We start from the raw sequence: 27,109 nt of genomic DNA on the forward strand, positions 1-27,109 counted from the left end.
ACTGCTATCTATCACTTTTTACTTTGTTGAGTTATTATTTAACTTATTACTTCTTCCAACTAGCCGCAACACTTCCATGGCTCCTCCAACCCCTAGGCCAAGCTACAACCCATCAGCTGCCTCAGTGCCATTGTGTCAATCCCTTGCTTCCAGATCCAGCAGACTTCTGTGCTGACAGCCATTAAGTTTCAGCAAGTCCTCATGTAAGGCTTCCTTTTCTTTCACTGTTGTTAAAGGTGGCTCTCATCATCATAGGACCTCCTCTTACTCTTAGATCTGCTAATCACGCTTTACTGTTTGATAACTTCTCATCTCACCAACTCTCCCCTCCTTTCTCTAGCTCTCAGGGCTGCCTTCATTCCTGGAAGCCCTTCATTTCATCTTAATGCACTCTATTTAGCCTTGCTACGTACATACATCAATCTACCCCTTGCTTCCTGTTATTGATCTTTCACCACCACCAACAAAAAATGCTTAAATTTTTAACCAAGTGGTTTATTGTTTTTTTCTGCTCAGATGCTAGTGTAATTACAAGCAATTAACAGTAATACATGCTCATACACTCAGCTTAGAGTAGTCCAGAGTGACCATTACATGAAATTTACCCAACCAGGTCATTTAGATGTAGTTACTGTTACTCTCAGCCTCCAAGAGATCTTTGTGAACAGGCCACATACACAAGTCTAAGATATGTATAATCTGACCAGCATCTGAAATTCTGAAAGGCTCGTTTTGAAACATAAGCTTCTTAAACCCCACCCACTACTTACAGACACTTTTCCCATGAAAGGACCACTGCTCAGACAAGATTTTTGGTGAGTTCTCATACAAGCAGCAAGAGGCTTTATTCTAAAGCATAAAAACCAGTAACTGGAACATGATTCCTCCAGCACCCTGAGCTCTACTATCTGCAACTTCAACACTGGGACTCAAGAGAGACTACAAACATGCCTAGAACAACAGGTGGTGCTACCAGCCCTGCTTACATTGGGACCTTTCAATACCCACAAAGGACTTGTGTGCAGTTAGCTCACCCCACTGTTCAAATAGAACATACATTGACTTAAGCCCCTGTCCTTCATGTGCTTCACTGCTTTAGCTTCTGTTTATACACTACGTAATACAAAATGGTTCCTTTTTATTTTTATAGGAGTAGTTTTAACAATGTCCAACTATCCAAGTGTTCATACAGTTATTAAATTGCTGTAAGAAAATTATAATCCCTTGGATGGAGTTGCAAAGCAAGCTGCACAACAAGCCCACAGAATTGCAATGAAAAAGTTTAACAAGAAGCAAAATTCTTGATTTTCATCTACAAACTAAAAATGTATTTGAGGGCAAATGGAATTGCTCAACTTTCTCACTAGTCCAGGGACCATACTGCTATGTCTTTTTAATTTAATTTGCATGATTCAGACATCATGTGATTAAGGATTTACTGTCTGTGCCTAAACAGTGATGCAAGAGGTTGCAAGTCTTTCTGCAAGCACACAGCCAGTTCTTTCCAGAATTCAAGATCCTGAAAACTGTATTCTCAATCAGCATCCTTACACACATAACTAGTTTTCCAAGGCAGCTAATAGTAGCACAGAAGTTTTGCTTCAGCAGGAAGAATCACAATTCAGTAGCTGAGATCTGTTGGGGTTTCCAAAATCCTAACTTTACAGGAAACAAGAACTCAGACCAAACTGCAAATCAACATACCCAAATGGAGCATAAACACCACTGCTAAATAAGTGCAAAATATATAATGGATAATACAGAGGAGACCACAGGGAGGGAAAACAGTTCTAAACAGTAGTGATGCCTCTGTGTAGCTGCTGGAGGAGCATGCTGGGGCAAGCCTGCTGTTTCTATCTTTGTTCCACACATGGGGACACTTCTGCATGCATTTATCTGCCTCTTGCCTGAGTGATTCCAGGCCTGTTCTGCACACACTCTGCAGTGCCAAGAGGCTTCATACTTCTAGGTGGATCACTGCAAACTGATTTGTCAAGATTATTTATACTAAGGGTATGTGCACACTGATTGCAAATATGAGGTCTACATAATAGCCCCAGACACATTTCCTTGCAAATTTAAACACCTGTGTACTATTGCCAATAAACTCATGCAACAAGAAAACTGTGGTCTTAGGCAATTTTTACAGTACCAGTAACCAGGACCAAATGCATCTTCTGCATTTCTGCATTAGGAGAAAACCCAAGGGACTGCTACAGGTTTCTTTATCCCTTACAGATCAAGGGAACAATTTAGTATGGTGGGTTAGTAGTTGTTGGGGTTTTTTGTTTGTTTTTGTTTTGTGTTTTTGTTGATGTTGTCTTTTTTCATTATTATTATTTTTTTCTTTGGTGTGTGTGTTAAGCAGAAGCAGTTTGGCATAGCTCAAATCAGACAGGTACTGTTATCATATTCCTTTGCTTTATAACATGGATATGTACTAAAACCTACAAGCAAGAGTAATTTGTAGCTATGGCTAAGAGGAGAAGCAGCAGTTGATGTGAAGATATTAATGATTATTACCTAAATATATTCATGTTACAATGACTAAGAGGCACTAGAGTATTCAGTTTCACTGATTTCTCATATTAGCCGTGCCTGTGCACAGCATCAAAGTTCCCATGACGGCAACCAGAGAAGCAGTAATTCTAGTTATGAGCTTCAGTAGCCACATTTTGGGGACTATTCATATACAAGTAACCTGCATTCCTTCTTCAGTTGAGAGGCTTGATGCCTTTGTGTTGTTTAAAAAGAAATACTACTGTTGAAGTGCTGCAATGTGACTGCAGTGGCTCTACTATTCCCCTACACAAAGGTCAGGAAACATACTGATACGGTTCAATTGGAGCTGATAAACTACCTCAGGGTTTCTGTGGTGTCGTTTTTCCACCTCCCCCTCACCCCCCCTCAACTCGTCTAAGGTACCCAAGGTTTTGGGGGGAGGGGAAGACAGGAAACAAGCGCTCTTCCTGCTCCCCAAACCTAAAAATAACTGAGACAGTATTGCTACAACATTTAAGCCACACAAGTATTCAGTAAAGCCTGAAATATTTATACTCCGTGCAAACAGTCACACAACTCTTCGTTTTTGCCTAGTATCTCTATCATTATCCAAACAGATCAGGAGATTGTGGCAGGGAAGTTTACTTTTCTGAGGGGCAGAGATGAGCCTGTTGCCAGATGCGCTTTTCAACTATAGCTTTTTTCCCACAAATACCTCAGAAGTAAGTTAGGCAAAAGCTACAAGACTATTCGGGCTGGTAAACTCACACACTACCTTCCCACCATTGAGCACCTCTTGCTCCATTGTGGGGAAAAAAAAAAACAACACAAAAGCCCAGATTTAACAGAGTATCTCTTTCCCATTAGAAAATAAGGAAAAAACACTTTCATATTTAATTTGGGTACAATGTTCTGGAGAAAACCTGAAGTTAATACAAACAGCATGAATAAACAGCTAGAAAAACATCACATATATACACAAAGTTTAGAAAAAAAAATGCAGCCAGCTGACACTAGACAGATTTTCAATGACAGCATGAAATCAGACTGCACTAAATTATGTTCTTTATACTTCCATCTATAAACATGGAAGTTAAAATCCTATCAATTTAGAATTTTAAAAAACGAAAGATTGATTACACCATGCAGATAAATTTAAGTCATACAGATGATCTGCAGGACTTCAGAGGCATGCTCACAGGCTTCAGCATTCCATCTCTCCTGCATTTAATGAGGCTACCAATGTGGTTGGTTAGAGCTTTTACTCTTTCAGAAAGCTACAAAACAAGATTGGGCATGAACATCTAGTTCCAAAACAGTCTTCCAAGTAAAAAGCAGACCAACTGAACACCCTCCTTTCCTGTGCTGTTCATTATTGAGCAATCTTCCTCATTCTTCAGCCAGTTTCCGTGGCTTCTTTATGTACTTCACAGTATCCATTTGTTGCATAGGAAACCTACAAGCTGATTCTGGAGAAGTCTGGTAGGCAGGTGGAAATATAGGCATAAAATGGACATTCTTTGAGCTAGCCTCCAGTCCAGTAATTTTCTTTTGATGTTTAGAAATAACACAGGGTGTCACTCAGATATAAAAATCTTAAGTTTTGAAAGGACAAATCCTTCAGTTTGAGAATAAAATGCTTAAATAGGTCTTACGTGCTATATTGTTAGCCTATACATACTATCAGTTGACTATCATATACCACAGTACACCTAGTTGTACCCATTCAGAAATCTGGGGAAGAGACAATCATGGAATGACTTTCCAGTCACACAGAAAGATGGCTACCAGTCACTCTCTCAACCCCAAGAGTCCAAAGCTTACTCAAATTTCACATGTGGGCAGGAAACCAAGGTATTCCACATGGCAGATCAAGTGCCAGAAATCCGTAATAGTTCTGACATGAGTTCCCAACAGGAAGGAAGTTACAGTTAAATACAAGTTCAATCTGTGTTTCCCTCTACGAGCTCCATAAGATGAATGGAAAAAAACCAAGGCTTTTCTGTTACACAACAACAGCCAGCAATGACGTGATGTAGGATGCAGCACAACTGCTTGCAACAGGGATGTTATTCTCATGCAGAAAATCCCCCTCTAAACTGGTCTCAGGAACTCTGCAGTTGCATACAATGCCTCTGTTTTCATAATTTTTATTATCTACTCTAGACATAGCCTTGAGCTACCTAAAGTTGTATGCTGTCCCAAGAACTACAGGTTGGGCCTGCCTTTTCTTTTTTTCTTAGGTAAAAAAAAACAGCTCAGAAAACCCACAAACGCTGATGAGAATACTTTTCCAGTAACTATTCTCCAGTTAACATCAGGTATACATCCTTTGCTTCAAGCCATCCATTCTTTTATCCCTTCCTCTAAAGAGCTGCAGTTACCTTTCAAAGCCTCCATCATCCTTCCTTTGGTCACCCACAACTGTTAAGTATTGTCATTCACATATATTGTTATTCCGTGCTTTGACTGTTTATCTTAACGTACTGAAGAACAGTTACTTTTAAAAGGCTAAATGGTAAGTGGATCTCAGGTATATGTTGTGAAGCTTGTTTACAGAAGAATGTATTTAATTTTTTTCTTTTTTCCTACTACAGTCAAAAAGGCTAGGAGTTCCCTTCACCCATTTCCAGTTGAACATTTGAGTATTTGATACAAAAGGAGTTTCAAAAAGGTATCACAAGTCAGACACGCTCTTGCTTAATGGGACTCAAATATTAAACAAAACAACAAAAATCAATGCTTTTGTTAGACTTGTATTAAGGGAAAAGCAAATCAGCTTAATGAAGCATCTCATGTGACAAGTAGAGCAAGATTTCAGCTTATGAGCTATGGTAAAAGTGTTTCTAAGCAGTAAAGAAACCTCTCCTTTACTCCAGCACCAGCTGGAGCTCAGATTCAACCAAGAATCTCAGAAAGGCAAATAAAGAAATATCAGGTCTACTGGACTTGTTGGACAACCAATTTTTTTTTTCTCTTTAATGATCTGTTACTATATTGGGAATTGATGATGCAGAAGGGTAAAGAGCACGAACTCCAAAACAACACTCATTCTTGCATCATGTAAGAAAAATCTATTTTAAAGTGTTACTTCAGACATCCCTTAAATGATTTTAAACACAGAATGGCTTTTGAACAGCTGTGAAGCCGAAATATCCAAGACTAAAGCATGCTATTTCCAGGAAGATGCAACAGATGTTTTACACTTGTTAATATGTACATCCTATTCTAAACAGGATGTAGAGTTGACTTGTGCTGAGTGCAATCAGTATGTAATTGTTGCTCAACACTTTTCGAGCAAAAAGACACCCAAAGCAAGACACTTCCTGTTAAATAAATAGGCTGCCTACAGGAAAAAAAATTCAAGATCTATGCAGCATGCACAAGTACCTTCCAGCAAGTCACTTCTAGACAGGAGCATCTGTGGACAGCTCAGTCCTTGCTTGTGATATGCTATTTACAAAATACACTGAAAGTATATGAAGATCAGTCATATGAGAAATTTAAGACATAAGCCTATAGTTCTGATCAGACTAGGTAAGGCAGAGCCATTAAACTGATGAGGACCCAAGTATATGTATATTCTTGCCAGGTTACAGAAGCATGTGTAGTTGAGGGGGGGTTTGTTTTAAATGAGGAAGCAGTTCTGGAACACACATTGAAGTATCACTGCATTGAAACTAAAGCGCATGTTAAGCAAACAGACAAGAGATCAAGTGCAAAAGGCATCATACCCCTCAGATTACCTTGCTTTGTTAACTGTAGGATGAGGTTACAACAGATCCAATTATAAGTTTTCCTCCTTCGTGTAAGCACTAGCACTTGGTCTACAAGGCAAAATTTAGATAGCTGCTCTGCTCCTCCTATCTGTTAACTACTCCAATGTACTTAAATGGGAACAGGATTATTAAGTAGTTGCACCGCTGAAACAGAAGACAAACCAATTTACCTAACAGCTGCACTTCCAAGGCAAATCATATTTGTAGCATCAATCTGCAGCAAAGTGTGGAGAACAAGCTTGCCTGTTCTAGGAAAAACAAAACAACAAAACACCACACAACAGAAGACCCTGCACTGCCAACTCTTAGAAGTAGTGCACGCTTAGCCACAGCCTTCAGGGTATGCTCCTAATAATGCTTTGAAACTATGATTCCCTACCATCAATTAGGTGTACACTAGCAACTACACTGTTTGAGGAGTCTCTTGAAAGAGCTCTAAGACATGTAGAACTCAGTATGTTGATTTTGCACTGTATAATTCATCTTACAGCAGCATGATTTTTTCTTTCTGTACTTAGCTCAGTTTGAAATATCCCTGCCTGCAAGCTTTAAAAGACAAACAAAATGAAGTCTAAATGGTTCATCAGTATTATTTTTGTCCCAAAATACATACTCTGAAGTGGTCCTGCAATTTTGTAATTCCCTCTCTAGTATAGCAAAAGTATGCTAACATCCATATTCAGTATTTGTATTTCAAGACCAATATGAAGTACATGATCTTGGGCACAGGGAAGAAAAACCTTAAAATACTAGCCCTACTTGCATATAGAACCCAGATGCATTTTCATGCATTTTCCAGTGTTAGTGAAAATTTAAAGGTAGTATGACACAATTGTAGTAAATGGGTTACTACAAATCAGCAGCAGATTATTAAGCAAAGCTACAAGGTTTAATATTCACCAGAAGATATACCATTTAAAGCGTTCCAGCTCTCAACTCTTCTTGTACTCCATTAAGTACAGCAGGCAAGTGCTCGACACAAGCCATCAGGATTCATATTAAAAGTTTGGTTACTCTCTCAAGCACCCCAGACCTGTATCTTTTATTAAAGGTAGTTACAGCCAAGGACTCAATAGCCTACTGCCACTATCTGCTAGTTACTGTCATTTCCCCTCCTCAACAGAAGTCAGTGCAAATTCAACTTCACTATCTCTGAAGAGAAGACACTCGAGTTCAAAAATTGCTGTTAGCTGAGCCCAGACACAGTGGCTCCTACATGAAGTATAGCCTTTCCTATGCTTGTGCTGAGATAGGAGGCAGAAGTGTTTCTCAGAAACAGTTTAAAAATAGGATCTGACAACTACCTATCATGCCTTTATAAGCTTATGAGATTGCTCCAGCTTATGAATGCTGGGTAATGGAGCATAGCTTTGGAAATGCATTCAAAGTGTAGCACCACCCTGATAAAAGCAATAGTTGCATTTTGTGCAGAGTAGTCTTCTAAATCAAGATGGCTGTGACAATGACATTTTAAGTAAGACGCTCTTATAAAGTTTTCTAATTAGAAGGCCCATGGTTCTTCTAGATGCAATTTGAGACAACTTACCCTGTCTCAGCAGGTAAGACTACATCGTTCAATCTATCATCAGCCTGACAACACTGGACCACAAACATTGTGGCCCCAAATGAAGCAGCACAACCATTGCACAGTTTAGTACTTACAGGGGAATAAAGCTGGTACAAAACCTCTCAGGCTAGAGACTAAATTACTACCTCAATCTCAGCTATAGTCTCACAGTCTCTTCAAGGGACTGCTTTGCTTGCACTAGTAAAGCAGCACAGCTTTGCACCTCCATTTTCTTTTTCCACTTAAATTTGGGAAATTACACGACAACCCTCTAACTTGATAAGGAAAGGCAAGGAAAAGAGGGCATTTAGCGCAAGAATGAGATGCTAATGCTTTTTTTCCAGATAGCTCTTCATCTTAAATTCTTCTTGTGGGCTCCCCACTGGTTTTGACACACTGCAGATCTGCCACACAAGGTAGTTTTAGACTGCTACTTGGGTGGTCTACAGTAGTTGGATCAAGCAGCTATCAAAGATCGGTACATATGACAATCAGCTTGACAGAAAAACACATACTAATTCCTGTGGATCAGATACTAAGAATTTAACTCCAACAATACAAAACTTCACTAGTTGCCAAGCTACTGAAATTTGCAGGAAACTAATTCTTTATTACAGCCAGTGGTACTCAATGTCAGAAAGCTACTTATTCTGACTGTACCACTCTGCCTTAAGGCTTGCAAAACTGTTTAAGTCCTATTAAGGCACACTGAGTATGGCTACAACAGTCTTCAAAAATGTATGTTTGAAGAGACATGAAATACTGCTGCACTCAAGCTGCATTTCTACCTCTGAATAAGAACAACTGCATGATTCCGCATCATTAACATGCTAGGAGACAGTGCTTCCATACTTGACCACAGGAGTGCAGGAAATTCGTTGAGCCTGTGGTTGTTCCCTACTCTTATTATAAACCTCCCTCCAGACAAGTCACAGTAAGAAGTTTCAGCAGAGATAAGGAACCTTTTTTGTCCAACACTTAACCACACAAAAACAGCAGCTAAGTTTGTTTCTAAGATTGCACACAACATGAACACTTGCTTAGTCTGAGACAGGCCCAGCTTTAGCTGCAGTTCTGGAATGCTGGAGCCCATGGCTCACTAACTTCCTCGCTGTAGCACAGCCCAACTCTCAGAAAGTGGCAGTGTTTTTCCCTCAGTTTCTTCCTAGAGATCCTAATTGTGCTTATATTGCCCGCACCTTAACATTTACTGAGGACACAGCTTAATATTGCTCTCCAAAGCAACCAGAAGTTCATCAGAAAGACTATTTCAAATAACAAGGTCATTCTAGGAGAAAACAAATCACCACCCCACTTCACTACCTAAAGGTCATACCAGTGAGCTGGACTTGGTGCAAATTCCCACTAATCCTGGGATTAGCAGGGCACACAACAGCTTTAAAACTTGCTACTTTAAGTGAAGAACTCAACTGTTAAGAATTGTAGAACCAGCCAATAACTTGTTTTCCTTCTAGAGAAAAACCTTACTAGTCTCAACTTTTTCAGAAAAGCTCATGGTAACACAAAGCCTGAAGCAATGTGCTAAGGAAGCTCCTGCTCTGTCCTGCTGCTGTTCAAGCCTTGAACAGTCTTGCCACATGCAGGTGGATACACTGATCAGCTGGCAGTCACCAAACTTGCTCTACTACATGCAAATAATGCATACTCATTTGACTAATGACTACCATGACCCACAGATGTTTTTTTTTTTTTAAATTTAATCTTAACTCAGAACTCTTGCAGTCAGAGGAATTCTTCACTAAATTAACTTCACCAGCTATTAAGTTAGCCACTTCTGGAAGAAGCAAGCCTATTCAAAGTTTTACCCACTTCCAAAAAGATAAACTAATTGAGTCCAAAATCCTGTGAAAACTTAACTAAGCTACAGCTGAGAAGAACTAGCATTTCCCTTATTTTTCTAGGTCATCATTTCAGTGAATCCAAAATTATCTTGCCACCTACAACTGCAGGTCAATGCAGGAGTGCTTTGCATACTCTTAAAAGGTTTTGAATTTTTTTTAGTATGCTTGACTCTTTAAGCAGTAACTCTGCACTAGCCAACTGCCTGTAAGAGTTGCCTCAAAATTATTTAAAAACTGCATCTTTGCTAAGAAAAAACACATCTCATTTCACTAATGGTTAAACCCTGCAAGTCTCCATTGTCCCTGCACCTGCTTCTTTCTACTCCTGTTCAGGCAGGAGTGACTGGGATGCCAGGCAGTGAACATTTACATCAGAAAAACACCCATTACAATCAGGCTTATGCTAGAGCCATTCTTCTCTTGTACTTCCCACATGATCACTTGCACCATCAAAAAGGATGGCACAGAAGCAAGAATGAACAGCTGGGAAAAGGTGCGGGATCATCTTTCAGCATGAGCACCACTTCAACTGTTTCAACTATGGCATTAATGCATGCTCAGATCTATTACACTGCTAATATCTCTCTTCTTTCTCCCCTACATACCCTTGAACTCTTGTCAGTCCCTTTATAAGGCTAAAGGTAAACAACAGTGTTTAAATAACAGGCCTTAGCAAAAGCAAAGACCACATATACAACAAGCACATACAGGCTACCATGTCAAGTCAGAACCACAAGTTTAACTGCTGGAGAATGTCCAGCCAATCGAAATGTCCTTAATAAAAGAACTGTAGTTCAGTAGAATTTTTTTTTCCTGGTAAGCTACATGCCTATTTTTCCCTAGTCTCCCTCACCTACAGCTCCTTTCCTTCCCCTCACCTTCCAGACTAAGACACAGCTCGCATCAGACTGGTCCTTGGGCAAATCCCATCCCCTGGGGTTTCAATCTTGAAGTAGCATGCGCATTTGTTTTAACTCATCTCCTGCAGCAGAAGTAATTCAAAATGCATCAGACACTGTTTTGAGATCGCACTGTAACACCACTGGAGTCACTGCTTCTTTAAAGATAACCAACACAGCTTCCCTGAGAACACCTAATGCAATAACCTTGAAGCAAACAAACAAAAAATCCTGTGAACTCATTAAAACTTGCCTTTATTTCTATAGCTTCATAAAAGCACACAGACACCTCAGTTCAAGTACTGCTACAATAAGCCACCAGCTATACACACAATTTTTAAGGTAGTTCATGTCTTGGTTTTCAAAGCAAAATCTGGTATTAATGTAATTTACCTAAAAAGGGGCTTTAAAAATTAAAGCTCTAGCTGTCATAGTTTAGCTTCGATTTGCAGGTATTCTATATAAAACTACTCCCTATTCTATAGTTATTAAATACATGCCCAAATGCAGGTACCAATACAATAGATATGTTTTTTCCACATCTTCAGTCCAAATTCATGTTCTTCATTCAACACATCTGCAACTAAATACAATGTCAAGTTCCAAATAAATCTGTTCTGTATCAAAAGATTCATTGTACACTGAAAGACTCTCTGGAAGGTTCTATTACAAAGGCAGTATTTACCTTGTGTCATACTATGCCTACACAACAAGAATCAGTAATCCAGTCACTTAGATGTCAACAAAGCAACTTCTTCCTCACAATACCATTTCCAGTAAGGTTTTGGTTTTTTTTTTTTGAGGGGAAAAAAAAGCCTCATAACCTCTAGGACTCGAGAATACTGCTCTTTACAGTAGTCTGCCCATAACAAAATTGGTCAGTGCAATGCTCAGCTGAGAGCCACCATCTGACAACTAAAAAAAGGGGGGCAGGGGGACTGTTCTTTTAGGAAGCAGCGTTTATGCCCTAAAACCTAGGCTCAAATGAGACTCCAAACTTTCAAGACCTTCACATTGTGTCATCCTTAATTACTGTCTCCTCCACTTCTTTCCTGGTATCCTTTATATAACCTACAAAGGAAAAATGTAGCACTATTAGATGCTTCCAATCCTGTTCTTCTGCCCCTCCTCCCCCGACAACATACAGCTGCCCCGCAGGCTGTATCTGCAACTAATAGGGACTACTTACAGAAGCTCCCAAGTCCCCAGTCGGTTCTTATGTAACGAGACTCCACCTCACCATATTACTTATGTAACATGTATTAAGTAGCGTCTATTATACAGGAGTCTTCTATGTTAGTCATATACTCAGTTACTTTCATTCCCGTAGTTCTCACACAACACATTCACCAAATATTCAAGCTATATCCCCTACGAGGTTACTACTGTGAAGGAAAAAAAATGTTCACATCCATCTGTGGACAGATTAAAACCAGAAAAAGTGCTACGAAGCATTTTGAAATGGAACAAACCACCACCCTTAAAGCATTAACTGTTAGTTTGTTCGTTGGGTTACATGCAGAGGCTAAATTTACACCCTGCCATACAAGAACAAAACACAGGAACTAGCACCGAATTGCTTTCAAAACATGAGAACCCCACCCAAACAGTAACACGAATTGCATTCTTTAAAGAAAAAAATGTGTTAAACTGGAAAACGTAAATTTTTCACTTCCTGTCAGAACACTGAAATTAAAAGAGCCCCGGAAAATATATCTGCCAAACTTCCAAGCCTACCCAGACTTGTATGACAAGTCCATTTTCCTATGAACCTCAGAAAGTAAGACATGGTACGTCTTTACTATATTTGCATACCATAGTTTTCATTTTCACCAAGTATATACTTAAAACCCTGTGTGAAAGATGCAGGCCATCCACAGCCTAACTTCATAATATATGTCGTATTACCCCCCGGAAAACCTCAATGCCTACATCCAACAACATACACAATTATATCGACCCGTCTCTCCATACAGAAGTTCTGTTCAAATAGAATAAAGTAATTAAGTGCTCGCAGTTTTTTCCATAGCCCCCCCACCCTGAACCGCCAGCAAAGCAACACTGGAAATGCGACGACCCGGTTGTCAGAACAGCTCCACAGAGCCCGTGCATCTTCCTCAGCCGCTTTAATGAAGTTATTTTAAACATCGCTTAAACTGACTCTTTCGGTAAGTTATTAAGAACCATTGAACGATTCCGGGGAACCTGACTTACAGACGCCAGTACTCTGACACACGAGCTGGGGAGCCGGGCGGGAAGGCCCAGCCGCACCGCCCGCTCCCACGCTCAGGCCGAGCGAGGGGGAACTTTCCCTGGCGGCGAGTGGAGCCTCACGCACAGAGGGGGCGGAATGGAAAGCTTTCCCCCGAGAGCAGCTACACCCTGGAGATGGGTGGAGAATGAGAAGCGAGAACCTTCCTTAGCAGCAGCTACACCCTCGTGCGTAAGGTTAATGGGGGAAGGGAAACGGGAACGAACGCGGCACCGACAGCATTGTGCGGGGAGGGGGAGGGAAACACGGACTCTCCCGGGCAGCCACCGCCTCAGCCAGCTTGGTCTGCAGCCAAACCCCACAAGAATGCAACGCGGTCACATGACCTCCGGCGGACGTGCAACTCCCTTCCCTCTCCAGGGAGACCCTGCGCCATCTTGTACTGACGCAGTTACAAAAGCAGGCACGAGTTGCTCCTCTCCCGCTCTTCCCCCGGTCCTCTCCTCACAGCCCCGGCTCTGTTTGGGAAGGAGAGGCCAATGCCTGGTCCTGCTTTCCTTTTCACCAGCTCTCCGGGGATCCCCCGCCCGTGAAGTCCTCCCTCGCGCTGAGATCATGGCGCCCGTTTTCTCGCTTTGCACCAGCCTCCCCCGGCAGCTCCCCAACCCTGCCCAGCTGCGGCTGCCCCTGCTGCAGGATGATGTCAGCGCCAGCCAATCAGAGCGTGCCAGGCTACCCCAGCCGGCCTGGCGATTGGCTCCCGCGCAACCCCCTCCCCACTCCTGACTCAGCCTCCGCCGCGGTTCGCTGCGGAGCCGCAGCCAGGCACAAGTGGGGGGAGGGGAATAGGAGGGGAACTAAAAAAAAAAAAACCCTAACACAGAAAACCGACAACCAAACCCACCAAGACGCCAGCCGCCATTTCGCGCAACAGGCAGAACCCGAGCGAGCAGCCCCAGCCAAGCGCCCTAAGGAGAGAGAGAAAGAAAGACAAGAGACACACGCACAGAAGAGTTAGACAGGAAAAAATACCCATAGACTCCGCCATGATCACAAGACGTTTAATCTCCCCCCTCCTCCCTCAGACTCAGTGCCCCATTACAGCCGCCTCCTCTGCGTCCAACCAGCTAGCAGATCCCTTCACCTCGGCTCCCTCCTGCCGCAGCAGCAGCTGTTTAGAGCCCCAAACTCTCTCTGCCCAAGGTGTGGGGGGACGCTAGTCTATGGCGCTGCTGCTAACTGCTTCTCCGGTCACCCGCTTGTGGCGGCTCCATCGAGACAGGGTAAGAGCTGCCAGCACAGCTTTTATCTGGTGCCCCGAGTTTGCGCACTGAAGGAGGCTCGCTCAGCCCCTGGTGGGCGTCGAATGAAACCCCAGCCGCCGCCTCCCCTCCCTCAATCAGCCGTATCGCTGGAGGGGCTGAAGCCGGGCAAGGGAGGCAGGGCGGTGTGCGGGCAGACGGGAGCTGGCGAGGAATATGGCGAACGGCTAGGAGCTCGGTACGAACGGCGGAGGCTGCGTCTTCCCCGGAACGCTGAGCGAGCCTCTCGCTTTGCCAGCGCCCGCTGGTCCGGATAAAAGCAGACCATACCTGCTCCCCGAGTGCCGTTCCCTAAAGGGGAAAACTAAGTTCGTTCGCTGCTCGTCTCGTTCCCTGCAGAAATGAAACGCCTTCAGCTAGCGCTGTCCCCCTCGCTTTAAGAAAATAAACCCTCCCTCACTTGCCTTAAACGCTTCGGGGAAGATTCCCAGCCTCAAGTGCCTTATTGATGGGAGAGATTCTGTGAAACCTCCACATCGCCCTGAACCGGTCTCCAGCAGAGCTCCCCCTCCCTCCTCCTTTCTCGCCCCCTCTTCCCCGCCCCTCCAGCAAGTTCCTCTGCGTGTGTGAGATCCGGTGGGTCTGCCCGGCTTTTCGCGTACTTTGTGGCAAAAATTTACCCTTCGGGTTGAGATTCATAACGAATAGGTGTGCTGAGAGTAAGGACGGTCGTGAGGAGGCAGCCGGAGGTGGGGGGGGTAGAGCAGCTGAGGAGGGAGTTCTGGAGTTTCCGCCTCAGAGGATGCAGTTCTGAGTCAGACGTTCTCCCGCCCGCGTTCGGTCCCACAAGAGCCTGGGACGGAACCCCTGCCCCTCCCCCGCGGTCTGCGCCTCCGGGGTTGCGGATCGCCCCCGGCACCAGCCCCAGCTGCAGCCGCCCCTCCTCCGCTGCCCTACTTCCCTCCACACCTCCTCACAGCCCCCCTGCTCAGCCCCTGTGCCGCAGTCTGGTGTCTCGGCCGCGCCCAGACCCGCGCCGTTCGCCGTAACGTGCAAACCGCTGTTGCAAAATGGACACTGAGGGCTCGGCAGGCGCAGACTGCGCTCCAGCCCATAAGCAAAATGGCGGCTGTTTGGCTTCGCCTTGGTAACCCTGCCCCTGCCAGGCGGGGCAGGTGAGCCCCGTGCAGTGGGAGGGAGGGGAGAGCCGACGCCATTTTCCCAGAGAGAGGCAGTGACATAGAAGGGAGCGTAGGAGGCTGAAAGGAGGGAGACACGGGAGCAGCGGCGGCAGCAGCGGGGTTTGTACATAGGTCCCAAGGCAAAGGCGCTTCCGAGCTGGTCCCTGTAGGGTTCTGAGCACTGAGCTAGGTTTGGGGGGAGGGGGGGGTCTCCTCTTTCTTTCCCTTTTCTTTCTTTTACCAGAGCCTGCTGGGGGTTCAGTCCTGCCTAGAGTAGGGATATCCGCAGTGGGGCTGTTGCATTGTTTTGGTTGGGATAGAGAAGGGGCTCAGCTGAGGGGTCCTGCTGCCTGGCCTGTGACAATTACAGGTGAGTCTTCGGTTATTACCAGCGTATTCTGCTGTGAGTGCTTGGGGGGGGAGGGGGTGGCAAAAAGGGAGTGAAATGCGACGGGAACGTCTCCTTACCTCCGGTACGAGTATAGCTCCCTTCCATCCCGAAATGGGTTTAAATTCTGTTTAAGTTGCCTTTAATTTGCTTTCCTTTTGTGGGGTTTGGTTAAAAAATGGCAGGCTGTCGCTATATCTTGTGAATATGGCGGGTTACTGGAGCTGGAGGAGCTGAGGAGAATTTTTTGGCAGTTATGCCAGATTTATGCATTATGCTTGGAAAAAGAGCCAAGAGGGGCTATTATGTGACAGCATATGCTTCGTTAGACTGGTGGTTTTATGAACGGGTTTGTGTGTTATTGGGGCTGCGTATTGAGTTTTATGAAGCTGAGGGAAACCCATTCTCTTCCTCCATCCTGTATATTTTTGCTTTGTGGTGCTAAAATGGCTCGTTATAGGCCTAATCTCTCTGCCTTCCACACCCCCGCCTCCTTTCCTCCCTCCCTGCTAATATCTCTGCTCCATGGTGTAGCCTGGACAAACGAAAGCAGTCCTCAGGAGTTTCTTTGCCAATTTAAAAGGGGATCATTCTCTCCACCCCCTTTCTTGAGGTTGTAAGTAGTTATATTGGTGCATCCCTTTCTTGCTTTAGTTCCTGCAGCCGGTATCCGTGTTCCTTGGGCGGCATATTTCAGTCTTTTTCTTAAAGAAATAAATTTTGGTAGGGCAGACCCTATTGCTGCAGACACAGGGAGGAGAAACAAACGGTTCACTGTTTAGTGCTAAATAGGGTGAGAGACATAATATAGCTTGATTTATAAAGGTCCTGTATTCCCCCATACTCAGCCATTAGGGAATGTGCAGTGGCTAAAATCCCTGAGGTCCCCAAAATGGTACGTACTACGTGTCATTAAAAGCAGAAGTTTAGTGCTGCATCTAGATTTAGGAATGTTTTCGTCCGTTTATTTACAGTATGTTAAAGGAATAATAACGAAACGTTTTTGTCCTTCAGGACTCAGATCAGAGAAAAGAAACAGATATCCATGGGTGTACTTATAATGCATGATTAATTGATTATAATCACCATACTTCTAGAGCTACTTTTCAAAAAATGTGGAGCAAATTTTTTAATTTCCCTCTTTTGTCCTTTAGAGATTCTAAAAATGGCGGCCTCAGGCTGATGTTGTGGTAATCTAATCAGCTCGGGTCCTCCACACCCCATGCAGTGCGTTTGTCTGCAGCGTATTAGAGTCTTATTAGGTTTAAATGAAAAGACTGTTCCCTCCAAATAATGTACAAAACATCTCTTGACTTTACTGCGATTTAAAAATGCTGTGTTCCAGCTGATTAATTTTATTGGTTATGTGTGTGAAAGGCAAGTGAACGAGACCACTCTTGTCGGGGAGAAGGGGGGTGGAAAGAGGTAACAGACTCGAGCAGCTTCTTTGAGGGGTGTGTATAGGTTGCTGTAAGGTAATATGTATGTCGGTTTAACGATTTGGAAAAGCTCCTGTGTTTGTCATAGATACTGTACATCTGTCTATCTTGTTAACGACATAAAAGCAGTAATATTTATCAAAATAAGTAGTGAATTAAGATCACTAAAACAGCTAAATTCTTTGTGGAATCACATTTGTGACCATCATGTTCACCTTCTAGGAGATACCTTTGCTGGACATTGGGGTAGTAATTCAATGTATTCATAGTCTGTGAATACTAAAAGAATTTAATACTTACAGAAATAATGTGTGCGAGATTATAACCTGTTACTTTATTAAGACGCAGAATTTCTTCTGCCACCACGTAATCCTGGTCTTACATTTTTTTCCTTCAGTTTATTTTGTATATTGCTGTATAAATTGTGTATGTGGTAATACGCATACAAATACTGAGGGAAAGTGCAGTCCCTAACCTCTAATTTTTTTCCTAAATGAAATATGAACCTTTTAGTATCACCACTATAAATATGTTCGAGTGGGGGGAAGGGAGGTCACAAGGATTTATTATTTGGTAGTTGGTGTAGTATAGTCTGATACAAACTATGGAGGCTGCAAACTAGATGTTTTAAGCAATTAAAAAAAAAAGTCACTTTTTTTCTTTTTTGTATGCCTGTTTTTAATCTTGTCCTTGGATTAATGAGGTATGAATTCCTATTCTAGTATAGCTTTGGAACCTTCTGGATTTAAACAATCAAAAGCGCGGTATTGAAATGGCAAAACTGTCTTCAGTCTCTGAAGAATTTTAATTTAGGTACCATTCAGAAGCACAGATATGTGGTTTAAGGTATACCTGAAGTTGAACAAGAGTTTTAGAGTGTTGGTAATGTGTACCTCTCATGTGTTTTGAGGCCAGAGGCTGAGTGATTTCACCCACCAAGTGATGCGTTAATAGTCCAGTACTGCATGCTTCCATCATACCTTCTTTATAGATTTGAGATTTTTTTTTTTTTTCTTATAAGCCATGTGTTAGTCTGTAAAAAGTGCATGAATAAGATTCTGAGAAGTGTATGTGTAGGACTTTTTGGAAACTTTTTGCCTTTTTCTTTCCTTTCCTTAGATTTAAAGCTCTTGAGAGTAGTTTTTTTAATGTTATGACTTAGTGCTACACAGCTCTGCAGTCTGAACTCCATGGCCTCAGTCATGTTCTCAAGCAGGCATCTGATTAAAGATTAAAATAAAATAATTTTATACACTTTACAAAAAGTATTCTTGGAGGTGAAAAGTAAAATAAACCCAAAGATTGGAATACTCACAGTCATATTTTACAGCTTGTCTTTATAGATTGCATGTTTTATGCACTGAAAACCTCTTGGGAATTTTGACATCTTCCAGAGTTTTCCTGTATGAGTTCTAGTGAGTCAGTTTGCATTTGTGACTCAGTTTCTCCATTTGTAAAAACAGATCTGTGATCTGTTTTAAAGAGACAATATTACAAAGGAAATTCTGCCTTTATTTTTTAATGCTGACATCGATGTGTTAAAGCATATTCGTATAAAAAATGAAATACTCCACACGAATAGAAACTTCTTGAAAGAGGGAAGGTTAGAAATCTAAATTTCTTTTTTTCAAGCGACATTTCTGATATACAAACATTGTGTTACAAATCCACGACTACAGTTCTAAAACCATTTATGTATCTTCAAGCTTTACATATCTGAAGGGATAATCTGTTTAACTGTCACTTAGCCTTTTGGGTAATGTGTTTTGCCACCCGGGAGATTTCAGAGGGGAAATAATACTGACTTTTTAGACTATATCTAGGGAAACTTTCTCTTAGCAGCAAAATTCAGATTACTTTTAGGAGTTGCATTACCTCGTATCTTTGGTACAGTTTCAACACACACAACTGTTAATATTCTGCAGGAAATCAGCAGAAATACAGAAGAAATCAGTGTCACACTGAAGGCTACGGTGTCTCTCTAGTCCTATTCTCCATTTGATTTAAGGACAGTCTTAATTTTGCATACTTGCTAATACTAATTTTAGTAAGGACTATTTGTGGGACTTAGTTAAGGGGTGGTGTATGTAATTGTAACATTGTTCTAAATAGATTAAGATGAATGATGGTTTGATGAAGGTATTTTGCTGTTTTTGTATAACATTCTAACAAAATTGTCTAAGGGGATGTGTAGATAGGCGAAGATATAAAATAAAACCCAATTTGGGCTTCTGGAGATGTCCTAAGGAGGTCCATCTGTGTTATTGGCCTTGTGACTTTCATACAAATGAGCATTTGTGAGTCTCTCAAAAGCAAATTTTGCTGGACAGTGTTTTTGGAACAGGTACAGTGTTTAAATGTTTCCACTGTGCAAATAGTAGTTTTGATTTATTGCTAAGAATGAAACTTAAGGCATCTCTGGGGGGAAAAAAGTTTCGGCATATGTAGAATGCGGATTAATAAAAAAAATTCTTTCAAATTTTGGATTATTTGAAATATTGATTGCAGTGGGCTTTTGAATGGCAAGATGGGCGGATGAATATTTCTAACTACATCAGGGTTCACATTTTCTTACCAACCAAAGAAATGTACCTACAAAAGATAACCTAGTCTCTTTGAGGATCCACAATTTTGCTCGTGACCTTCATGCGACAAAAAAAGCCTGCTATAATTGCGTTGAAAGACAAAACTGTTGTTACCTTTAAGGCATAACAAACGAGTTATTTAAAAGAAACCTTGTCAAGGTTCCATACACTTGCTAGGAGATATTGAGATTATTTTTAGTTCCTCCTACAAAACATATTAATGTGGTATTAATGAAACAGGCAGGATTTTAAACTCTTCTGGTTGTTAGAAAATTTTAATGGTTAAGGTTATCTGTAAACCTTTAAAGATGATTTTGTTGTACAAAGTATATATACTTTTTAATATGCCTAAGCGCTTTCTCGTATTTTTTTTTTTAATTAAAATAATGGGTAAGAACAATGGTAAATCACAATGTCCCCTCAAGTTAGATGTTTCAAAATTACAAATGAAGAATATATTGAAGTATCACACAGATTGTATTCAGTGCAAGTAAAATGTATTTGTTTTGCATATTTTGTTGAAAGGGTGCTATCTCTCCTTTCACGTGATAATTCATACACTGCTTAGATGGAGATACAGTGTCATAAAACTTAGGTGAGACTTGCAAGGGACCAGCAGTTTTGCAAATCAGGCTAAGTATGGCAATGCCAAAATAGTATTGATCCTAAGTTTAGAATTTAAAGCTAACATTTTCAATATGTGTAGATATTAAAGGTTGTAGTGCAGGCTCAGGTTTAGAGAAGCTTTTTGAAATTTTATTCTCATTTATAGTTGTGTTTTGTGTATTGTTTTATGCCATCATAGTCTAGGTAATCATTCACTTTTATATCTGTATCTCAAAAATAAATTACCATGAAGTTCAAAGACAAGACGATAAGACTAGATTTTAATGACTTTATTGTACTTCGTATTACAGCTTCAGAAGGAGGATCTATAATCTCTTGTTGGTTATTTCATCAGTCATAGAAAATGATCCTGTACTAACAAAGTGAAAGTTTAAAAGGTATATAGGATGGTAAGTTTGGATATTTTACCGTGAGGAGCTCTGAATATTTAAATGGCTTTGCTGCTCATTACTCTTTAGCTCTTCTAACTTGGCTGGGTCTAAAGGTACTTTTTCCTGTAACAGTGGATGATGCTCTTAACTTGGCTTGAGTAGACAAAAGGAGCTAACTCCTCATTAGTATGGTTATAATGGGGCTGTGTTTAAAACCACAGCACAAGTTAGATGATATTCCAAGTCTAGACAGTTAATCCTGTCTTAACTGTTGGCTTAAAGAAACTTTTCCAATGAGGAATGCTTTTAGTAGGTACTACTTATACTGAAGGTGAAGATTTGAGAGTTACAGCCACTTACTTACAGATCTTTAGGAAGATGTAGGGAGATTTCACCTCTCATTTGGTTTCCAAACTTATATTTCTAGAACTGTGAAAGAAACATGAACGCTTTTATATAAAACTGATAAAAAATATAGTAGTTATTTTGCTGGTTATAAGGATAAGGATCCTCCCTCAGATGCTTTGCCATGTAATACAGTTAATTGCTGGGTTTTTTTGGTTAGAGTAGAAATGCTTCTTGGGAATCTTCAGTATCATTCTGCATTTTTTCAATGAATGGCTGTAGTGGTTTTTTATAATGTTCATTCTCTACTGTTTCTTTCTAATCATATCTTCTGTACTGGAAGCAATAAAAGACAAACGGCATCTTCTTTTTTTTTTTTTTTTGATCCCTTCTGTGTGGCAGTAGTATTGAAAGTTAAAAGCTGCGTTTTGTGATTCCATTGCCAGGCAGAATTTCTTTGTTGTGCTTATTCTAAGATGACGTGTTTCATATTGTTATTACTACAATTAAAAATACATACTGAGATCTCCTTTGAAAACACAAAGATATGAAGCTACAAATCTAAATTTCGTAATGCAAATCAGCCAATACAGTTTTGGAAGAAAATCGCAGTTGAAAATCAAATGTTTTTTGTTTTCTTGAAAGTAGGAAAGATCTTTTGATCTTAAACCTCTGTATTTATTTGGCTGTCCTTGAACATGTCATAGTCCCCTCCATCTCTTTTTCACCCTCTCTTGCCCTCTTCTTCCCAAAATCTTAGTAAAGAGCATTGAAAAATTGCCAGGTTGTTACAGGGAAATATAGTCCAAGTTGAACTGTAGCTGGAATTACGTAAGAGTTCTTCTGAGTGCTCTAAAGAATTATTAAAGTTTCTGTTTGAAAGAATGCAACTCTCTGACTTGTGATAAGATTCCTAGGCATAAGCATAGCAATCGGGTGAATGTATACAAACTGCTTCCACAAGCAGAAGTGCTGTTGTACTATTCATGTAAGTTAAATGCCACTGATAAGACAAGGGAACTAGTTTTTGGAATCTGCCAAAGTGAAAACATGTCAAAATAGAAATTTGCTCAATGTCAGATTTGAACTAAGTCAAAAAGAATTTGCTTCTTGTGTAGTAGCTATCTAATATTTACAGTAGGTTCCAAGGTCTTGTTTAGCAGAATTAAACAAACTTCAATTACTTTGATGTCATGAAATCAGCAAAATATGTTGATTGTTGAAAGTAATACCAGTATGTATTTGTAGTCGTATGTTTTCCCCCCAAAAAGCCACCTTGGAAGGAATGTTGGGCCTTAAAATTTAGACCTTCCAGTGACTGAATCACCATGAGGTATACTGTTAGTTTTAATAAAAAATAAATATACTGAGCCCTTACAGTTGTAGATGAGATTTAGAGACTGTTCTTACAGTGTGTAGACTATGTGTACTTGCAGAAACACTTTATTATTCTTGACAAACTTTCCAAAATATAACAACTTATGGTAACAACATTTTCTTGGAGAATAATTGCTAAGTCACAGGAATGTTGTAGAAGTCTATTCAACAGTTACTTACAACTTTCTGATAGATTACAGATGCTTACAGTAAACCAGCTGATACAAGGAATGACTTAAAGCCAAGATGTTTTTACTGAGAAACTACTTTATTTGTTACCTTAACCTTTGAATTTCTGTTTAAGGGAATTTTATATCTCAGTTGTATTATATACTAGTGTTAGGTAGCTAGTATATACTTCTCCAAGCAATAAGCAATATTGCTATCAAAAAGTTATTTTTTGTCTCGCTCTTCTTCGTATGCTGTACTTGTTTTGTATTTTATAATTCCTTGACTCTTCAGCTCAAGTAATTGGTCATTTTTGAATTGATAGGCCATTTTGTGGGTGGTTTCTTTTAAAAGAAGTATGGCAGGTGTTTAGTAATTTTACAGACATCAAGTGATTCGCAGTTGATTTTCAATTGTGGGGGTTGATTTCTGTAAATATAAAACCTAAAATCTGTAAGCATGGTGTTTTTCTGTGTATGTCTGCTTACTCTTTCTTTGATAGATTTCTGTTCAGTAACATAATTCTTGTTCTTTCTGTAACTGCATTTACCTTTACTTCCCTTCTACCACTCATTCTTTTTCTCTTCCTAGTCCGATATTTTGTCTAACTTCTACTGAGAGAAGAAAAAAAGGAGTGAAGAGAGAGAAGAGGTAAGGGGAAGAAGTGTTCCATGTTTTAAGGGACTGGCATAAATATTGGAGGAAGAGAGCTCACTTTTCATCACTTCTTCAGGAACACACAAGAAGGGCATTCTTGGGCCAGGTAGTAAATGGAAGGTAGTCTGTGGCCAGTGGAAACTAGCTCTTTATGATGGAAACCTAGGTAACTGACAGACTGATTCTGGGCTTATGCTTAATAGGGCAGCTTTCTTTCCACTGACTGGCATTAGTGTAATGCATGTAATGACCAGTATACTGAAGAATTGATAGTTACATTGTGGAAACTCAAGTTTTTATGCATTAATCTGGAATACCATGGAGGAGGCAGAGTTTGTTTTATTATTTGTTCTAGATCCCAAACTCAAAGCCAATTAATGAAGTTTGGCTGTCATTCCAAACATGACTGAGGTCTTTGTTGAATGTGGAGTCCTGTACTTATTGTATCAGGATGTTCTTAAGTATGACAATGAACTCTTCGCTGTACTTAGTTTTGCTCTGTATTGGCACTGCATTAAAAGCAATGTAGGAGGAGGAGCCTTACTCTGTAGTTTGGCTATAATAACTGTTTCTTACACGAATTGGTCTGATGACCAGTAGGTCTCTGTCAGTACAACCAATAACTTAAAAAAAGCAAAATTTGGTACAGTTAGGAACTTAGTACCCTTGAGACCTCTGAAGCTTAGTGAAAATCCAGAAGGGGATGGAAAGGGCCAGCTATGCGCAGTGTCCTGGGAGAAGCAGGGAGAGGAAGAATCATGACTTTAGTAATCATCTGTTCTCTGTACTGACAACTGTCAGGTGTGTAACTCCAAACTGGCCATGGCACCAGAGCAGGTGGTTGGTTTTAGTTTTGTTTTCTTGTCTCGGGGTTCGCGACCGACAGGACATATGAGGAGGAGGTGAAGTGAACCTGGCTGCTGACAATACGTAGAGCAGTGTGGATGGCATAGGAGGTTTCTGAGGGGCTTGTAGTGAGGCCAAGAGCAGTTAATATTGTGATGGCGAAGATGTTGGTGAAGATAGTGCTATGAGAGGGATGTAGGGAACCTTAGGTCAGTGGGAGTGTTTTGGCACAGACTACAAATACACAGGGAACTTTTTTTTTCTTTTAAATAGTTTCTTCTATGTGATTTGCAGGAGTTGGTCATTAATGGGTCCTAATTTGTATATTTGAGTGTGCCTGCTGTGTCTCACTTCTGCCAACTCCCTTTTTTATCTCCGCACAAATTTGAAGTAGACTGTCAGCTTTTCAGTTAGGTTACCATTAGGTTAGCAAAGAGCAGTAAAGGTCTGAATTTGAACTCATAGCTGTGTCTTAAGCCTGCATACATCATACTGCAATGGTTTAACATTTGGAAGTTGGATATCCCTTCTGATCTCTTAGCAAAATCTATACCGTGGTGGAGCATGTTGGGGGAAATGAGCAAGAACTTCCCTGTGGGTAAGATAAGTCATTTGGTCATATATTCTGCTCCTAGATCTGATTAAAGATGTGTTATCTGCATAGAAACAGCCAGCAATAAATAAGTTGAAAGATTTCGTTATTTGTATTTATGCTGCCTACATATATGCTGCATATATTTTTTTCAGATTACTTTCTGTGTAAATACATATGTATATACACACACATGCTCACATAGAGTAGTTCGCTATTTGAAGGTTATCTAGAGTATACAATCAAAATGATCAGTTTCTATCACTAGTTTTCCAAATAACCTAACTATTGTATGGAGAAGAGCAAGTGCTCAGAGCAGTAGCAGAAAGCAGAAATTTAGCAAAACATTTGATTTTTTTAGTAAAGTCTTTAAATGTTTTCTCCTGTCTCCCAATTAAACAAACAACCCCAAACAAACAATAAAAAGACAAAAAAAACCTCAACAAAATTCAAACAACCAATCCCCACAGCTCCTTCAATTTATTTTTTTAAGTAAATTTAAAAAAAAAAAAAAAAAAAAAGAGGGGGGGGAAAAAAAAAGCTTGTAGGCAGGGAAGCCAAGTAGGAAAGCTCATTTTCCTGGCTCTGTGACAGTGTAGTACAGTAGTTTATATACTGGATTTGTGGACTACAACACACTGTATTGACAGGACTTTTTTACTTAGAAATTTATCCTATGTTGATTGTGTTAGGGCATAGGCGTATCAACTTTTCTTAGGTACATACATTCTGTGGAATTTCTTTGTAGAAAGGGTGGTTCCCATGACCACAGATTAAAATTGTTGTCCTGTAGATCTGAAGGAAGGCATGACAAGAATTGCTTTTGCTAATGATTGCAAAATGTTTATACACATATGATGTAATCAGGTGGAGGGAAGAGGAAAATATTTAGATTGCATGCTTGATAAAAGGCAACTTATGCATAGAAGATTTTTTTTAAGGTATTTGTCTTCTAAATTCTGTTTTTCTCTTTTTTTTTTTTTTTTTTTTCCAGTGTATGCATTAGGCTTGATTTGTTGTCTCTCAATTACAAGGTATATAACTATGTCCCTGTGTGCTGCATCGAATACCAGCACTTCAAATCTATTTTTATCCACCTCCTGTTTAAGGAGAAGGAAAGTATCGGCACACCTGGTAGAATATTTTCCCTGGTATAGCAAGAATCAAAGAGAATATTACATTTTGGTCATCTGTCTCTCTTGCCTGAGACGATTTGTGTGAACAACTAATACCAGGATCAGCAGAGGTCTGAAAGCAGTAGTATGATCTTGGAGATCTTTGTATCTTGCCTGAAAGACCCTGTTGAGATGGGAAGCTGTAGTTAGTTTCAGAGTGATCCTGTGTGACTCTGGAGACAACCTGGACCCACAGTAGCATGAATTTTCTACTGGGAGCAAATAGAAGTTGGAGTTTTGGTGTGGCTTAGTGCTGAATGAGTACAGGTAGATTTCTTTTATGTTCAGATGGACTTGAAGCTAAATGGAATTAGCATCTTGTGCTTGTTGAACTGAAAGGTCTTGCTTGACTCAAGACAGTCATGCAACTAGTTTGTGTATTTTACATCTGAATGATTTTTACCTGTAAGTCTGGTAACTGTTCTCTACCCCCCTCTTCTTCCTTGGTCTTTGCATGAGTAGAAGATAGACTGTACAGATCACTTTGTTTCAGCAAATTAATCTGCTTGTTCCAGCAATCTTCAGGTTGATTCCCTTAGATTTGTGAACATAATTTAAAAATGAATCTTTGTTTACTGTGTGTATTCTGATACTTAAATACTGCTTCAGGAAATTGTTACTACATTTTTGCCTGTAGTCAAAGGGTGGGAGGTAGTTGTTTTACCAGTACTCTTAGTTTAGCAAAAGAGAGTTTCTTCTGTACTTGTGCTTAGGGGACATAAGCTTGGCTTAAGCGTGGGGTGAACTGCCCATTTCTCCATAGGCTGGGAAACACATGCTGTAAATTGTCAGATGTTCAGGAGTGATAGTTTTTCTCAAAAGTTTCAGTTACTCAGTTTACTAAATATGGGTAATTTATCACTTTTACTTTTTACATATTTTGTAATATGTAGTTTAAATTATATCATTTTGCCTTTAAGGAAAGACAGTTGGTATATGTGGATAGGCCACACCTGGAGTATTGTGTTCAGTTCTGGGCTGCTCAGTTCAGGAAAGACATTGAAGTGCTGGAGCGAGTCCAGAGAAGAGCAACACGACTGGTGAAGGGACTTGAACATAAGACCTATGGGGAGAGGCTGAGGGAGCTGGGGTTGTTTAGTCTGGAGAAGAGGAGGCTTAGAGGTGACGTCATCACTCTCTATAACTACCTGAAGGGAAGTTATAGCCAGGTGGGCATTGGTCACTTCTCCCAGGCAGTTAGCATTGGAATGGCCTGCCCAGGGAGGTGGTGGACTCACCGTCCCTGGAGGTTTTTAAACTGAGATTGGACATGGC

General features: G+C 40.7%; 2 protein-coding genes across 4 annotated transcripts in view; one reads left to right on the forward strand and one right to left on the reverse strand.

Moving 5' to 3' along the window:
• LOC309451304 (uncharacterized protein) overlaps positions 1 to 15,760 on the reverse strand; it is a gene marked incomplete at its 5' end in the record, with an annotated part of 29,379 nt that extends 13,619 nt beyond the window's left edge. Inside the window, 3 exons of the mRNA XM_082074901.1 lie at positions 13,726 to 13,789; positions 14,764 to 15,052; positions 15,733 to 15,760. Coding sequence (XP_081931027.1) covers positions 13,726 to 13,789; positions 14,764 to 15,052; positions 15,733 to 15,760 — 381 coding nt within the window. The remainder of the gene's footprint in view (positions 1 to 13,725; positions 13,790 to 14,763; positions 15,053 to 15,732) is intronic.
• The window catches only part of KMT2E (lysine methyltransferase 2E (inactive)), a 63,665-nt gene continuing 51,867 nt past the window's right edge, over positions 15,312 to 27,109 (forward strand). Inside the window, exons 1-2 of one of the 3 annotated variants that reach the window (XM_082046320.1) lie at positions 15,312 to 15,634; positions 23,156 to 23,215. The gene's annotated coding sequence lies outside the window, so the exon portion shown is untranslated. The remainder of the gene's footprint in view (positions 15,635 to 23,155; positions 23,216 to 27,109) is intronic. The other 2 variants (XM_082046321.1, XM_082046323.1) reach the window with 2 other exon arrangements.

This window comes from Streptopelia decaocto (assembly GCF_964273445.1).
Source record: "Streptopelia decaocto genome assembly, chromosome: 1".
NCBI classification, from domain to species: Eukaryota; Metazoa; Chordata; class Aves; order Columbiformes; family Columbidae; genus Streptopelia; species Streptopelia decaocto.